The sequence below is a fragment of the Meles meles genome, chromosome 13, assembly GCF_922984935.1.
Source record: "Meles meles chromosome 13, mMelMel3.1 paternal haplotype, whole genome shotgun sequence".
Taxonomy (NCBI): Eukaryota; Metazoa; Chordata; class Mammalia; order Carnivora; family Mustelidae; genus Meles; species Meles meles.
Genome location: NC_060078.1, coordinates 73,749,460 through 73,767,188, shown reverse-complemented (window position 1 = coordinate 73,767,188; position 17,729 = coordinate 73,749,460). Strand labels below are relative to the sequence as shown.

Genomic DNA, 17,729 nt, shown 5'->3' with positions numbered 1-17,729 from the left:
TTCCAAGCTTAGAAAGAGCCAGCCAAGGGGCCTCTTGGGCAAGGAGGCAGGCCAGGACTCACAGAGCCTGTGCTGCTGGTGAAGCTTCCTGCTGGTGGCCAAGCCCTTCTCAAAAAAGCAGAGAAAGGCTGGGCAGACAACAGGGCAGGGCCAGGACAGCTGCGGGCACAGGAAGGTGTCCTGCCCCCAGAGAGATGGGGCCCTCTCCACTGCCTGGAAGCCGAGGGGGTTGGCCTGCTACACCGTTAGTAGGACTCAGAGACTCAGACTCTCCCTCGGGGCTGCTCATGGCCACCCTGCTCCCAGGCTTGCCTAGGCCTTGGGTAGACACACCCACCAGAGAGTAGACAACCAGCCAGTTCAGGCCAAACGTGTCTGCATCTCCTCTCCTCCTTCACCGAGTCTCACGCTCCAATCAGTCTGCCATCTCCCACTTGCACGAGGGGAAAGAGACACCCCACTTGGTTCTCTGATTTTGCCCCAACACACGTTTAAGTCCATCCAGGGGCCTCTTCCTGTGGTCCACTTGGCAGCGAGGCACCAAGGAGAATCAAGGAAACTCCTGCCGAGGCTCTGTCGGCATTTCCTTTCAACTACACTTACAGCACAGTGCTGTGGGCTGAACACTCAGCCCATTAGAAAGCAGAGCAGACAAAAACAGTCATCTGTGATTTGCACTGGATACAGACAATTGAATTACAAAATACTGAAGCAAAGCTTTAAAAAAATGGACACACTTAAATAGTACAGGATTATTATTACAAACACAAAGGGACAGTCAGGGGCCTTACAAATGAAACGCTGCCTTTAAGCCAAATGCAAACTTGCAATGGGGCTTTCAAGGCCCAGAGAGGAGTCATTCTCTCTGGGCAGGAGGCCTCCAGAGAAGGGGCTGATGATCCCCAGGGACTATTGCTAAGTGTTGGACATATCACAGATAAGCCCCTGAATCTCTCTTACTTCACACACACCTGAAGACAAGGAACACCTTGGAAATACTAAGGTACTCTCATCGGTTTTCATTATTAATACCTAGACATATCAACCCACAGGGTTATCTATCATCGACACACCATGAACCGTAGCCATACTTCGTCTTAACAAGATGAACAACATAATAAATATTCTTTAAATCATTCTAATCATTCTAGAATAATGCTTATTCTACCTGGAAATACTCAAAATGTACCTCAAGTACTCAACCAGACAGAGTCTCACTTTTGCCCGGTGAATTTATACCGTGACACTTTGGCATCACGTCCTCTCATTCAGGGAAATTCCAACACAGCTTTATTTTGGCACTGATATCCGGGTTCCTGCATAAGACCATACTATACTCTGTCCTAGGACTCAGTCTGTTTTCAAGGCCCTTACAAAGCTTGTCAAGGAGAAAAACATGCTATATAGAAAACAGCAACAACTGTACTTTTCTACCTCATTCACGATGGTCTACTTTCGGTTCAGATACCAATCAGAAGAAGATTCTTTAATTACTTCCATTAAATAAATTCATCAAGACTGTATCTGGATTTAGCATGGTTTCAGGATCTGGGCAATATTGGGTCCCATGATATCCTGGCTACAGAAGGTAGATCTGAAAAAATTTTAAGGAAAAAAAAAAAGGATATTAAAATGACTCTATGGGGCAAAAGACACATGGTAGATCTAAGTGAATGAGTAATTATTATTCTGTAAACACTTTTGCAAATATAATGTTTATTTCTTAAGTAAGTTTCCTTTTCTTTAATAATAAAATGTTAAGATGTACAAATTTTTACACAAGTTGCAAATTTCAAATTCTATGGAGGTTTTAAATACCATTAAAAATTTAAACTTTGTCTGAAAATTCAAGGGAAAAGGTAATACTTACTCATATCCATATTTTCCAGATATATCTTTCACCATCTCTGCTCCCAGCTTATTCTGAGAAGGCCCAAACAAATGTTCCTTCCAAATGAACTCAATATTTGTAACATTTCCAACGTTAACGTCTGCATCAATTAATTTTGTGTAAGTCATGCCTGGCTTCAGTGTTCCACTGTAAACAGAAAGATAAGACTTCATAAGCTCACACTGAGTATTCTTGGTGTTCAAGTGAAGCCACATCTGCGTGTACAATGAAAGAGAAAGTCGTGGCTGCTGGCATCTGCTCACAGAGATTTATTCTTTTCGCTCACGTCGATCAGCGTCTTGGAATACCAGCGTTCTGAAGCTTGAAAGGAAGGGCGAGGTAAATGGGAAGCTTGACCAGTGGATGTTGGGGAATGCCTAGAGAGGCGTTGTCTTGACGGGATCTCCACAATGAAAGGTCTGGTGTTGGCTTTAGAGTCTCAGAAACCAGGTTTTATTGACACCAGGAAATGATCACGCTGTCAACGAGGAGCTGAATTCACAGAAAACTGATCTCTCTGTTCCCAGTGGGGAAATGCTTTCTTTTTATTAATCAAAATGTCCTCCAGCTCTCTCCCTGGTAACTTCTTTATCTGGACGAAAAGAATCACGTAACCAAGCGAGTCATCCAAAGGTGTTTTCGTGAGAAACAGAGCAGAGGGAAGTGGATTCTCTCGAGGCATAAGGCACGTCTTACCCTAGCCAAAATTAGACCAGACCTGATTTCCCTCTTCCTGCTGCTTTGTTCTTGCGTTGTTAATGTATTGTCTAGCTCCTCTCCCTAGAAGATAAGCCCCACGAGTTCAGGACCTGTGGCTGTATTCTCAGCAATCAGAACAATTCCTGGCACACAGTGGGCATTTAAATGTTTGTTGAGGGAATGAATGACTTGCTATTCCTAGGGCCTGTCTTACTCGACTCTATATAGAATTAATGGCTTTCATTATCAGAAGGCAACTTTCCTTCCAGCTTCTTAGGGATAATCTCCCTGTTGCCCTTTGAACTGACTTCGCTCAGTGGACCTACTGTGCGGACCTTCCCGGCGGTGCCATTAGACGCCCACAGGACTAACATAAGCCACAGGGAGGGGCCGGACTCTCGATGTTTGACTGTAAAATAGGAATAGAGAGCATGTGTATGGGTTTATACGACTTCACTGCAAGGTCGGACATCTACTGGACCTAAAAATCTTGACTTATTCTTAAAAGAAGATTGGGTGACTGTGCAACTGGATGACAAACTGCTTCTTCAGATATATGCAAAAGAAATGCAGAGATGTCAAAATAGTCTTTCAATTTTTAAAAAAGATTTTATTTATTTGAGAGAGAGAGAGAGTACTCACGGGCACTAGGGAGAGTCGGGGGGGGGGGGGCAGAGGGAAAGAATCTCAAGCAGACTCCCGCTGAGCACAGAACCCCATGTGGGGCTCCGTCTCATGACCCTGAGATCATGACCTGAGCCAAAACCAAGAATCAGACGCTCAACCGATGGAGTCACCCAGGTGCCCCAAAATATTCTTGCAAATTTTTTGGTGGGTGGGAACTGCCTATCTGTTCCCCCCTGCCCCAGGTCAGAGGTCTTTAGGCAGGGTTCAAACTACCCAGCTTTAGGCACTATCCTGTAGGCCTCAGAGCTGCAGGCACACGATCCATCCTACTGAACGGCTCCCAGAGAACTAGCTTCATGGAGACCTGAAGAACACGGAAAATGAGATAGGATAGGGAAGGGTATCTGGAACAGAGGAACAGCATGAGTGAGGTCAGGAAGAGAGGAAAAGGTGGATCTAGTCAACGCTAGGTACTGCAGTCAGGGTAACCTGATTGAGTTGAAGACCAATGAACCAGACACCAGACAGCGGGAGACGGGGATGGAAAGGTGGGCTGGAGCCTGTGCATTCACCAGGGGCCAGAGGATCCCCGACTGAACCCATAGCTGCAGGCAGGGCTGCTGAGGCAAGAGGGTGTGCACAAAGGGCGAGAATGATTAATCTACCATATCCTTCGACTGACAAAATAACCACAGAAATCTCTTGTTTTTCATGCCTCTCTGCCCATTCTTTGAAGATGATGGAAAGCAAAGAGACAAAAATCTAATCCGTTCATTGGTTTGCAAAAAGGTATCATCTAATTAGTGTGCATAACCTTAATTCTGAAACGGATTACAGAATTAAACAATGTTGAGTGAAATCTCTAATACAAAAATGCTAAGGCTGACCAAAGAAAAATGAAAGGAAACTCAGGATAAAAGGGGACTTTAGCCAAAGGTAAAGGCTCAGTGAATGTCTCTGCTGAATTATTCCCACCTTTGACTATTTCAACACTTGTCCTATATCTGTGGGTGCTACTCAGACAGCTTATTAGGAATCTGGCCATTTATACAAATGTCTTATTCCATAAGTAATTTGAATCTATACAATCAAAACTTATGCTCCAATTTGCATAATGTTAATGGACTGGATAATAACTCGTTTGTTGTCCAGTTACTCTATTATCTAGATCTATAATTTTATGCTATTGTTTTCCAACCTCTTCTGTTTGTAGGTGGAACTGCAGGGAAAAGGGCCTAGGATTTCTATTTTTATATCTGGAAAGCCGGAAGTGAAAAGAAAAGTCAAATGTGCCGTGACAGCCCATGGCATTCCCATTCTGCTGTCGGAAAAGAGTGAGCTGCTGACTGGGCCAGTCTGAGCGAGCCCAACGCCATGCCTCCTGCTGCTTCCTCATCCTTGGCCCTTGCCTACCTGGCCATCATAAACTCCTCCGCATTCCCTGTTGTTCCAGCTACACGGAGAAACAGGGTCCCTTGAGTGACGTTGTTTCCATCAAGTTTAACAGACAATTTGTGCGTCCAACCTGGAAATTAAAAAAAAAAAAAAAGTGAAAATGAAGAGGTGAAAACACGCAAAAAGCATGACCTCCCAGGCACTCGGATGTGAACGCAACTTTCAGCCTTGAACGTGGCTGTCCTTGTTCACGAAAAAGCACAACTTTATATAGCTTGAGTGACTTTGGTGAAAAACCACATTTAAAAATACATATAGGGGTGCCTGGGTGGCTCAGTGGGTTAAGCCACTGCCTTCGGCTCAGGTCATGATCCCAGGGTCCTGGGATCGAGTCCCACATCGGGCTCTCCGCTTGGCGGGGAGCCTGCTTCCCTCTCTCTCTCTGCCTGCCTCTCTGCCTACTTGTGATCTCTCTCTGTCAAATAAATAAATAAAATCTTTAAAAAAAATACATATAAATGTACATGTTTTCATTTTATGCAGGTTAATAGTGTCATAATACTTTTTAAAGAAAATCCTTCAACCTTCCAGGCATTTTTATGACTTTTAAAAATGGAAGCGTGAGCTTTCCTTTGTCCGCTGCACTGGATTCTGCAGCATGTGCACTCTGCAGAGCCAGGTTCGGATTGGCCACGGTTCAACAACTCATCCAGAATAAATCTAGAGAACCTAGCAAGCAAGAGGGTCTTGGGAGGTGAAGCGAATGGTCTCTTCCTGTCCCGCCGGGCTCTGCACTCGGAATGTTCAGTTAGCCCAGGTCTGGGGCAGCACAAAGCCTGCCCACAGGAAGAATCCCTTCTAAGTGACCAAGGGTCACTTTTACAAAACGTGAAATGGAACACATCGTTCATTGTGAATTCTGAAATTGTATGTTTAAGAACACATTGGGAAAAAAGCAATCCTTCCTAAAATTGTTTGAAGAAGGTCTAAAAGGGGAAAAACCTCCAGAGAGAATTTTCAGTTCCTGAGTTAATCGTTGCCAGATTTCTTCTTCCCTCCTCAGCCCATCCCCTGCCACGTCCACGTGGAAACCCCATCCCCAGGCTCCCAGGGATGGCATCGGCGCTTTAACCCATGAGCTCTCGGGACCGTCTCATCTGACCTTTTAGCATATTTTGTGCTGTGGATCCATCCTCCCTTCCTCATTGTCATTCTTCCTCTGGCTCCTTTTACTGCTCTCCACATCGGTTCACCTTCTCTCTCTGAAAGAGCCTGAGACATTTCTCAGTCTCTTTCACAGGTTCTTTCTCTGCTCTCTTTCTTCTCATCTGACCCACCTTTCTTGGGTAATTCCATCCTTCTCCTCCACAGCTCTGATGGCTGTCTACACACAGGAGTACCTCTCGAGTCTCTGTAGATCACATCAGTTGCCCGTAACTGCCTTGTGGGCACATCCTCCTCCCCACCCCCATCCCAAGGCATCACAAAACCTGGTGAGTTAGAAACTGGGCCCATTAACTCCTTTTTTTTTTTTTTTTAAGATTTTATTTACTTATTTGTCAGAGAGAGAGAGACAGAGAGAGAAAGATCACAAGTAGGCAGAGAGGCAGGCAGAGGCAGAGGGAGAAGCAGGCTCCCTGCCGAGCAAGGAGCCCGATATGGGACTTGATCCCAGGAAGCCGGGATCATGACCTGAGCCGAAGGCAGCCGCTTAACCAACTGAGCCACCCAGGCGTCCCCCATTAACTCCTTTAAGCCAGTTTTTCTTCATGTGCCATCAAGTTCAGTGAATAGAACATCCAACGAGCCAGAATCATCCTTGACTTCTCGACTTTCTGTATCCCTCACATCCATTCACAGGTTCATTGGGTTTCTACCTCCCAACCATCTACATACTCTCTCCCCATCTCCTACGTTTCTGTCCAGCTTTATTGAGATATAAACATTGCAGGTATGTACACCGTGACCGTGATACACACTTAATGATACATTGTGAAATGATTAGCACACAAAGTTAGTTTCCATCCATCGCCTTCCATGTGGTGAGGCAACCCTTGTCCTAACAGGTCATTCTGCCTCCATCTTGTCTCCCTCTAACCCATGCAGCAACTAGAATGACTTTTTAAGAAACCAGTCTGATAATCTTACCACCCCTTGGTGGCCTCCCAGGAGCTATAGATAAAGTCCAAACTCCCTGTATGGCACATGTTTCATTATTTGACTTAATTTACGTCTCCTGCCTCATCTCGTATTACTCTCCTCGAGGTCTCCATGGTCCCAGTAGGGGGTTCTTCTTCCTCTCACTCTCTTTTACCTCTAGACACTGACCCATGCTGTTCCTTCTGCTTGGAATGCTCCCACTTCCTTCCCCCCCGACTCCTCTTTCAGGATTCTGCTTAGAAATCACCTTCCCTCAGAAAGCTCTGTTGATTTGGTTATGGACGTCCCTCCTTTGCACGTCTCATCAGAACGTTTATTACCCAGGATTAAAACTCCCCACTAGTCTCTATTCACTGTTTTGCTTCCTCACTGCAGCCTCAGCTTCTGGCCTGGTGCCCAGTGATTTAGTAGACACTCAGTAAAAACTGTTGAATTTTTAACGATAAGTACCTTAAAGCATTACAATAAAAAAAACTGAGCTACGATACTTACGGGCAAATGGGGAAAGAGACCCAGTGTTTAAAAAATAATATGATCTATTAGGCTGCATATTTTTGAGGTGAAATCTATCAGCAAAATGACCCATTGTTGGGCAACCTTCTTTGGGACAATGGAAGCAATCCCCCTGGGGACAGAAAAGAAGAGGTAGGTTAGAAATGTAATTAGAAATGTTGACCTTCAATAAACTCTATATACGTTATTAAACTATAATAAATCTTTGAAATTTAAATAAAGCATATGCATTTAAACATGACTAAGTTGCCCAATGGCTAGCCTGTCTTCCAAAAACCAAACAAAATAAAACAAAAACAACAGAGGGGGAAAAATGGCCTATTAGAGAAATGAGTAAATGCTATGAATAGATAACCCCCAGAAGAGGATAACGATGTAAAAAGCTGCTCAGTCTTGCTAGTTGTCAGCAATGTGCTAATGAAAACAACATACAATTTCCTACTCAGCAGAACTGCAGAAATTAAAACAATGTGCAACACCAAGTAGTGGTGAAGACATGTGTGGGATTCTCGCTTGGTCCCGGTGAGAATGTAAATGGACAGACGTTGCAGACAGCAATTTGGTCATGTCTAATAGAGACAGAAATGTGGGGCGCCCGGGTGGCTCCATCGGTTAAGTGTCTGCCTCCTGATTTCAGCTCAGGTCATGATCTGGGGCGGGGGGCGGGTGGAATCAAGCTCCTTGTGGGGCTCTGCTTGTCCTTCTCCCTCTGCTCCTTCCCCTGCTTGCACTCTCTCTCTCTCTCTCTCAAATAGAGAAATAAAATCTTTTAAACAAGAGAGAAATGTACATATGCTTTGACAATTTCACTTGCATTACACACCATAAGGAAGCTTCCACACAAGCACACTAGCAGACCTACGGGAGTGTTTACTGCAGAACTGCTTTTAATAGCGAACCCTGGAAGCAACCAACATACCCGCTGGTGGGGGGGTGAAGAAATAAATTGTGACTGATTCCTGGAAAATAAATACATCAGATCTATCTATATCAATGTAGATCTCAATTCTAAAATTTAACAACAACAAAAAAGCAAATCCAGAACGATACAGTGTGATGCTATTAATCTCATACATATGGGATTCACTTCAAACCCAACTTCAGGGGAGGGCGTGAAGGGAATGAAAGGGAATGAAATTTTGTCTGTGCATTTTAAGATCTAAAGCAAAACTAACAAAATGGGGATGCCTGGGTGGCTCAGTTGGTTAAGCCACTGCCTTTGGCTCAGGTAATGATTCTGGAGTCCCAGGATCATGTTCTGCATCAGGCTCCCTGCTCGGCAGGGAGTCTGCTTCTTCCTCTGGCCCTCCCACTTCTCATGCTCTCTCTCTCTTTCTCTCTCTCAAATAAATAAATAAAATCTTAAAAAAAAAAAAAACTAACAAAATGTTATCTTAAAAAAATCTGGGTAGCGGTGTTTTAATATTGTTATTTTAGGTCTTGAACTCTCGGATATATAAACCGTGGATATTAAGGCTAGGATTATAGTAAAGCATCCCATGTAAAACTCTATTTTTAATAAAGAAAATGTATCACAATAATAAAAGGGCTCATATTTATTAGGTGCTTACCATGTGCCAGGCCTTTTTTTTTTTTTTTTTTTTTGGACAGAGAGAAATCACAACTAGGCAGAGAGGCAGGCAGAGAGAGAGAGGAGGAAGCAGGCTCCCCGTGGAGCAGAGAGCCCGATGTGGGGCTCGATCCCAGGACCCTGAGATCATGACCTGAGCCAAAGTCAGAGGCTTTAACCCACTGAGCCACCCAGGCGCCCCTACCAGGCCTTTTTTAAGCACGTTGTATGTGTTTAACTAATTAGTACGCACAAGCCTCTTTCTTATTACAGTGCTTTCAGCCTCCCTATCTAACAGATAGGGAGATAACAAAGTGCAGAGCAGCTGAAGAATTTATCCAGTGATGCAGGTCTAGGAAGTGAGGGGGCAAGGGTGTGAACCAGACAGCCTGGTACTTGAACTCCTCCTACATTTTACTTTATTATTTTATTATTTATTTTATTTTATTATTTTATTTTATTATTTTTCATTTTTATTATTTAATTATTTCATTTCGTTTCATTTTATTCTATTTCATTCTGTTCTGTTCTATTTATTTCATTTCACTTCCTTTTTACGACTGTTTGGGTAGAAGCACAATAAGACATGTCAAGGAAATTGACTCCGTGTTCTCCAGTTTATAGCCATAATTCGCTTCCGTGCGGCACAGGAGTCTGAGCTTCTCCCATCTTGCAGATTGTAGCCCATTCTATCTGACCATCCTGACTCGGAGGGATTCTTCTCCCGCCAGTATAGTAAGTGCCAAGATCCCTTTAGCTACTCAGAGTCGCATCTCGGGCCAGAAGAAAGAGGAGGCAGAGCAGAAGAAGGTTACTGGGGAAATGCCAGGGTTTGGCTGGCAAGCTTCTTGAGCATGTCAGTTCACCAGGGCATGCCATGGGTAAGAGCAGTTGGCTCCGGAGATGAGGAAGGTGGCTGCAGGGTATCCAGTCACCTTGCTCTGGTTAAAAGGACAGAAACGGCTTATTCCTATCCCAACTGCGCTTAGTCTCAAAGTGCTATTACTTACAATAAACTCCAGCTGGAAACCCCACATTTTCTACCCTGATCAAACAGGGAATTAGGTCTCTGAAGCATAAGAAGGAAAATCTTTCCACTTCCCACTACAAAATAGATTTTCTTTCTCCTTTTCATAGTGATAACCAAATGAAAAATACATTTAGTTCAGATCTGGCACTGTGCGCTTTATGACTCAAGCAAAATCAGATTTGGTATTTTGTCCCTTATTGATCTGTGTGGAGCTCCTGTGAGATATCTGTGTCTTAGTTCGGCTCTGTATAAATAATTAAATTTTAATAAAATAATTTTCACGTTCCAAGCAAATAGTAATATGTTTGGTTGTAGCTATTGATTGGTTCAGCCTTCTCGGGGCATCTTTGAAGATGATTTTTAAAATATATACACAGAAAAATGTTTGCCCTGGACTCAAGCCTGTTACACAGTAGCATCTAATTACTGCATAACAAATGGCCCCAAACGCAAAATTGGATATAATCTTCAAAAGAGCTGAAACAACCAGAATACAAATAGTTGGTTTAGTTATTTAAGCCCTTCAGCAATCCTGCTACCATTCGGTACTCTGCACAGAGAAAGAAATCTATTACTTCCCCAAATGGCAGATGCACTGTTTGCCACATACTCAAAGCACTAATTTTTCGTTGGCTGATCATGGTTCAAAAAATGACCTGCTAATTAAACTCCACTGCAAAATACTTAACTTACCGCTTTAAAAGAGTTGTAGGATCTACAAGGATAAGCAATAAAGGCATCAGGATTGAGGACGCTTTCGACGTAGAAGCGATGACTGCGGGCATGGTTGCATTCAAAGAAGGAAGCCACTTCTGCGAAGACAATTTCCAATTAATGGATAGCAATAAATGGATTAACTGATAAGTCATAGTATGAACCATTTCTTAGAAAAGTAACTTTTTTTTTTAAAGATTTTGTTTATTTATTTGACAGAGAGAGATCACAAGTAGATAGAGAGGCAGGCAGAGAGAGAGAGGGGAAAGCAGGCTCCCCGCTGAGCAGAGAGCCCGACGCGGGACTCGATCCCAGGACCCCGAGATCAGAGCCTGAGCCGAAGGCAGCGGCCTAACCCACCGAGCCACCCAGGTGCCCCTAGAAAAGTAACTTTAAAACGCATATGCTTGACGTGGGAGGTTCGGGCAGCCAGACCTCATATGTAGGCTGGATACAGCACAACCTTTATTTCGATAGCACATACCATTTTCTTTGTATCAAAGAATTCTTTGTGTGACCCTCAAGGGACATTCAAGCAGGGTAAATAAACAAATGCAAGTGCAAATGACTCTGTGTCACTTTCCGAATCTTCCACTTTGGGCTTTAAAGCACTTTTAGAGCTTTCAGTATCCTTGTGCATACAGCATCCCCACGTTAGATCAGTTCCTTCTCTGCCTCCCTGTTTCTGCAGGAAGGCTGAACTCCCTCTTACTCAATCACAAAACAGCCAGCAACGTGAACCACTGCACGCCTTCAACTGAACTTCAAAATGTGACAAGCGAGAGATGTTATAATGAATGGAAAAGACGACTTAGTTTTGTCATTGTCAGGCATGACATTATGGCCACTACTAGTTTGGATTATTGCAATAATAAATAAGATAGATCTAAATACATTTGTGCATTCTGAAGTTAGCATTCTAGTCATTTACGCTCTCTATCTTACAGCAACATCTCTAGCATCTGCCGTGGACCATTCTTCCAATGATCTGCACAACTTGGTTGATCTTTGAGAAACTAAATTTTGTTACAGTAAATGTGGTAGATGGTTATACTTCAATAGTGGCCTCCAATGAGTCACTATTTTTAAGGTCCTCACCTCTTTGGCAGAACAGATTACCACTCCTCCCTTCAAGAGCAAGAAGCTTATCTTTTGTTCCCCCCACTCTCCCCACCCCACCCTGACTTGTAAGCTAGTCCCCTGACTTGCTTTGACCAGCAAAACTTGGAGGAATTGACCCCGTACAAATTCAGGTCCTCAGTCTTAAAAAAGTTCTAGTACCTAACCTTGCTTTCTTAGAACCCAACTTTTCTGTTAAGAAATCCTGGTTAACTGGCTGGGAAGAAAGGCCCTTAAGAGGAACAGACCACTTAAAGAGAAGAACAAGTACCAAGACCCCAGACATGGAAGACCACGTCAAACCTTCCCACCTAGCTTCACCCCGTGCAGCCCCCAACCGGATGCAATCACATGACTCATTGCATTCATGGCTAAATCTTGACCCTCAGAAAAATGGGCAACAAAACCACTGTCCTTTTAAGCCATTCTGGTTTGTTATGCAATAGTCAGCTGAGACAGGGTAATTTCAGAAAGCAGAGATCAATAATGGGCATCATCTTTTTTTTTTTTTAAACAAGGACATCTCTTACAGCAGGCCTTTTATATTCCGATTTATATTCACAATTAACTGTGATGTAGACAAGACAGTTCATTAGCATTTGGGAAAGACAAATTTTAAAAGTAAGTGATTTCTTAGTAATAAATATAATATAAAAAAGAATATCTTCATGTCTTCAAACTCATCTAAATCATACCATGAATGATACACATACTTTAAATAAAGTTGTAGGGAATTTTATAATGTCTTAAAATGGTAGCTTGTAATAAATGTGTTTTACTTGAATTAATTCTTTACAGAATTTCAAAAGTTCTGTGCATATATACAGTTATATAAAGAAATATTGTGATCTATATTTTATCCTAATAGAAGGGATTTTGAGTCATAATATGGAAGATAAGAAGAGAAGTCAGTTTTAGAATAGGCCTTATTTGAATGAATTTTGCTTATCTTTTCTTGCCAGAATTGGCTTTCTCACTTTTAGTGTCTGTAATTCACCAGTTTTTGTTTCTTTTCTTCAGTAGGGCATTGCAAAGAGACACTTTGAATCACATTTACTCTTCAGAACAGATATTAAAACTTTGCAATTTGTGTCTAGAGAGGACACTCCGGCTACTCTCAATGTCATGATCTGTGTATCTTTCCACTACAGCAGCCAATTGGAAGATCAAATAGTTAGATCATTGGAAAAAAAAATTAGATCATTGAGATATTCTGACCATGTGGAATACGATGGTGAGATATTTAGTCATCATTTATTATATCATCATACATTATATTATCATGTATTTTATATATTATGTATGATACATTTCATTATTTACATGATGATGATATGTAGATCCAGAGAATAATGAAATTCCCAAATAATAGCTTTTGGTGCCTTATTACCAGACGCTCTATGGATACTATTCTTATCGAAACTACTATAAAGAGTTAATTACTATTTGTTTAATTTGTGATTAATGTGTGATCCATAGTGATTCTGTTAAAAAGTAAGTCAAATCCTAGGTCTCTTCTGCTCCAAATCCTCTCATGTCTCCCAATTCACTTGAGTAAAAGCTGAAATCTTTGCAATGGTCCAAAAGCCCAGTATTCTCTCCGTCTGTCTGTCCCTTCTCTAACTTCATGTCCATTACTCTCCTCTTTCAATTCACTCCAGCCACAGTAGGCTCCTCACTGCCATGAACTTCCCAGGCAGGCTCCTGCCCCAGGCCCTTTACACTGGCTGCCTCCCACTCACTGACTTGGATTGCCTTTCTCCCAGGTATCCTCATGGCTAAGTCTTTAGGTTGTCTCTGGCCACCCTATCAAAAATCTCCTTTCCCCATTTGACCCCCACTATCACCAACACCTCATATTTAATTCTATGCTTTATTTTGTCTCCTTACTCTATTTTTTTCTAGCAAATTAGAATATTAGCTCCATCACGGTGGGGGGGGGTTGTCTTTTGAATTCCTTCCTACATCTGCTGTTCCTAGAATAATGACTGGCACATAGGGTACACCCAGTACATCCTGCTGAATGAATAAACATATCCTCCTGTTTACACTGAGTGACTACAATATGCTAGACATCCTGATAGGCCCTGGGGATACAGAGATAACTAAGACACAGACCCTGACTTTGTGGCTCTCACAGCTGGTAGCAGCTTCATACATGTGACTGTGTTTGGGGCTAAAGTATATTTTCATATTATATTATGTGCAAAAGGGTGTGGATCCTGTCCAAGGAGGGAGCTGAGTGAATGTATACTAGCTAGCTTCATATTTTAAGAAGTATTTACCTTCCTTATAAATGTTGAAGTCAAAGGTAAATAAAGGTGTGATTAAGTCTTCACATCCTGGCATGTGCTTCCCTCCATTTGGGTAAAAGTCAAGGTGACCACAAGCATTAATAGTTCCAGCACCTGCGATCGATAAAAGCAGGATAAATGCTTCTAAAATTCTTTTCCATGCTTCAGTGTAGTTTCTGTTTGTCTTGAAAACTTACCAAACTCAAAGAGCAAGCGAACTGCATTTGTATGAATGACATCGACAAAGTCAGCATCCGAGGGGTCCAGCCTAACTTCATTTGGAGTATTGTGGAAATATGGCCCGGCTGGGTCCAGCCCTGGGGGAAAGCACGGAAGGCCATTAGACCAACACGCGTTCTCTCCAAGCGTACATTCATAGCGTTGTTATTTTGGAGGGATAGATTTACATAGGTCAAACACCACCCAAGACAAAGTACTGATACTTAATTCGAGTACATACAGACAGGTCTCTATACAATGTCAGATTCCTATGCACAAGTAAGGCTGTGTCCAGACAATGCCAACCAACAAAGTCAGAAGAATCAAATGCTAGGGTCTGTACAGGGATTACCATCTCCATAACTAAGGTTATGGATCGCAGATGACCTCAAAAGCAACATCTGTATGCAAATAAAAATAAAAATAAAACAGATAAAAATAAAAGATAAGAGCTCTTCACTCTGTAAACATGAATCTACAAAGCAATATGCTTCTGCTTAGTTTTCAGCCGTGGCTCATTATTTCCATTTAATTTTATTACAAATGAAAAGCCTGACATCCGGTGACGTGAAGTGATTCAGCAAGGTCATCATACACTGGAGGCAAAACGGACTAAGATCCCAAGTGTCTAGACCCTCAGCCCACTGTGTCCTGTTCAAGTATCTAAGAGGGATAAAGGTAAGCTATGTAGAGGTCTCTACGATGTTCTGACCATTCACGGAGCCACTCATTTACACATTTGATACTTATTATCAAGCACTTACTATGTGCCAGGAGCTAGGTTCAGCACTTGAGTACAAGAAATGAGGCCTGGCCTTGTCTCCAAGGGGCTTTCTGTTGGATGGGGAAGACACCTCCAACCAGAGCTCTCAGTCCAGAGACCAAGGAGAGCCTAGGTCTTATGCAAGCACAGGGAAGGGACACACAAACCAGTCTTGGGAAGTTGGGACATGCTTCTGCGGGACATGGAAATACAAGCAGAGATCTGAGGGACGAGGACACTCGGCCAGGGTAAAGAGAGGACAGCAGCACCCCAGGGGTAAGAAAGAGACTCTTCATGACCTGCAGGAGAAATGGTTAAGCACATTTGGGAAACTATAACCAGTTTTTGAGGGCTGGGGCACAGAATTTTCAAACTGGGTGAAAGACAAAGCTAGCATTGTAAGCAGGGGCCAGGCGTAGTCTGGACCATGCAGAAGGGTTGGGACACCAGCTGGTTGGCAACAGGAAGCTCTTACAGGTTTGTAAAAGGGGAGATTTACATTTTAGCAAAAGTCTCTGCTGTGAAGTGGAGACGGGGTCCCAGAGTGGAGAGAAGTTGGAGCAGAGCTGCAGCTGACCCGTGGAAATACGGCAGGAGTGAGAAGTAAGTGTTTGGGCCCCACGCCTGTAAGACACAACAGGCTGAGGATCCATCTTCAACTCTAGGAAGTTTGATTGTTTCGTGTGCGATCACCGACCAGCTGCGAACTTCTGATGAAGTCAAGAACTCTGCAGAGATGCCTCCCCAAACAGGAGGCGCCCATCAGACTCTACTGATCAGAGAAGAGGCAAATAGCAGGGGAGCGGGGAACCTGCATTTGGGGGAGGTTCCAGGAGGTCTCAGGGGGAAAGACAGCAGGAGGTTCAACTTACACATGTCTTAAAATCTATCACTTAATTCTGCTTTGAACTGGTTTTATGATAAAGCTCATATCTTTCTTGAGGTTTTGGTTCTTTTGTTACACAAGGAATATGATTATTCCAAAACTAACCACTTGCAAGGACTATAGATTCCAACATCTAAATTATAGCAATTTTTGGATTTTCAGAGAGGCTTTGAAAATGTATTATTTTCTATTTACTCAACGGGATAATTCACTTGGCAGGAAGAATTAGGAGTTAAATAGTATCTGATTTTTGAAATCAAAATTGAGAAAAACAAAATCTTCACAAATTTATGGTGACCCCGTGTGATTGCAAACACACAGACAGCAATGGTCCTCCCTCCGATTTATGGCTGAAATGCCCACAGGCTGTGGAGGTCCCAGGATGTTCCCTCTTCACAAGCTCCGCCCATTTCTTCATTCTCCCGGGCCTAAAAACTTAGAGCAAAGGGGGATTTTTGCTACACAATGACTTCAGAATAAAAATACAATTTCATTATCTCAAAGAAGAAAGGCGGCCACGGACTGGTGTTGGCGTTGGTGTTGGGATTTGGGAGCTGGAAGAAAGAGGAAGTTTTCCGCAGGAAAAGTCTGCTATACCAGGAGGCTGCGGAGACCATACACTGTACACGTAATCTGGAGTTCTTAACTATTTTTAGGAAAAGATACTTAAAGTTCAAGTTTGAATTTAAAACATAAGTATGTGTGTGTATATGTACACACACAGAACTACAGTTTATTGTTTTAACCAACAGGAAATGTACACATACTGTGTGTACGGTCTGGGGAGGGATGGGGGTAAGGGAGACTTTCTCAGTAGTTTAGAGTCTATCAAAATAAACAGGTGAATGAATAATTACATATGTGTATAAATATAACCATGCAACACAGAAGTTGCATTTTGGGATATAATAGAGGCATATTTGAAAGGCGTTGGGAAGTAGAGAGAATTAACTCTGCCGGAGGACGGCGCACTTGAAATGAATCTTGAAAGATGAATAGTGGCCATTTAGGGCAAAGGATAATAGCACAAAAATATGAAAAGCCACGATGAAACATGAACCATTATGTGATGAGCTAAGAGGCTTTGGGCGACAGAAAGTTCTGGCAATGAGGGGCAGCCCGTATTTGGAAACATGAGGCCTTGGCAGCATTTGTGGGGGACCGGGCTGGGGGACCTGTCATGAGTGGCCAAATCCAGGTGAGCGATGTAGAGGGCCTGAGCCGGGACAGTGGCCAGGACGCAGACAGGCTCAAAGCAGCCGAGGAGACCAGCGCCTGCTGCCTGAATGTTGGTGGGGGATGCAGAGGAGAGAGAGGCCAGGCCAATCTGGGGATCCTGGAGCTGATACTTTGATCTCCCTCCATCTGACTCGATCAGTTTGGAAGTCGCAGTGCCGGAAAGGAAGATGATGATCTTCCTCTAAAATCTAATTCACGGTATAACCTAAATCATGCTAATTCGTCATGTATGCATACCCGAGTCTGCAACTTATTCTTAGACTTGACAGTATGTCCAGGGGTAACAGTCAACACTCTAGACTGGAACGGCATGGGCACAGTCCCACACAGCCGGCGTCCACGGCGAGCCGTGACCCCGATGTGTCCCGGACGTCCTTCCAGAACCGTCAGTGAGGCTCTGGCTCATTCTGAAGCGGCACACGTCACGTGTCGTAACTCACAAGCCATCCTCTACTGCTGGGTGGTCAGCTCCCGACACTTTGCCGCTGCAGGGGATCCCCAGCGAACATTCTCGAATGTGGATCTACACCCTCCTGCTTTGAAAACACTGTCATGTGTCGTTGAGCCCCATTCCCTCCTATCTCACATCCTCTTCCTCTACTCCCGCTGG

The 17,729-nt window shown here is 43.2% G+C and overlaps 1 protein-coding gene across 1 annotated transcript in view; it reads right to left on the bottom strand.

Moving 5' to 3' along the window:
• Positions 1-1,530: 1,530 nt before the first annotated feature.
• Positions 1,531-17,729, bottom strand: part of PNLIPRP3 (pancreatic lipase related protein 3) — a 28,062-nt gene continuing 11,863 nt past the window's right edge. The window contains exons 6-12 of the mRNA XM_046026608.1: positions 14,210-14,329; positions 14,004-14,126; positions 10,579-10,697; positions 7,265-7,397; positions 4,631-4,742; positions 1,871-2,038; positions 1,531-1,594 (exon numbers count right to left, since the gene is read on the bottom strand). Of these exons, the coding sequence (XP_045882564.1) occupies positions 1,531-1,594; positions 1,871-2,038; positions 4,631-4,742; positions 7,265-7,397; positions 10,579-10,697; positions 14,004-14,126; positions 14,210-14,329 (839 nt within the window). The remainder of the gene's footprint in view (positions 1,595-1,870; positions 2,039-4,630; positions 4,743-7,264; positions 7,398-10,578; positions 10,698-14,003; positions 14,127-14,209; positions 14,330-17,729) is intronic.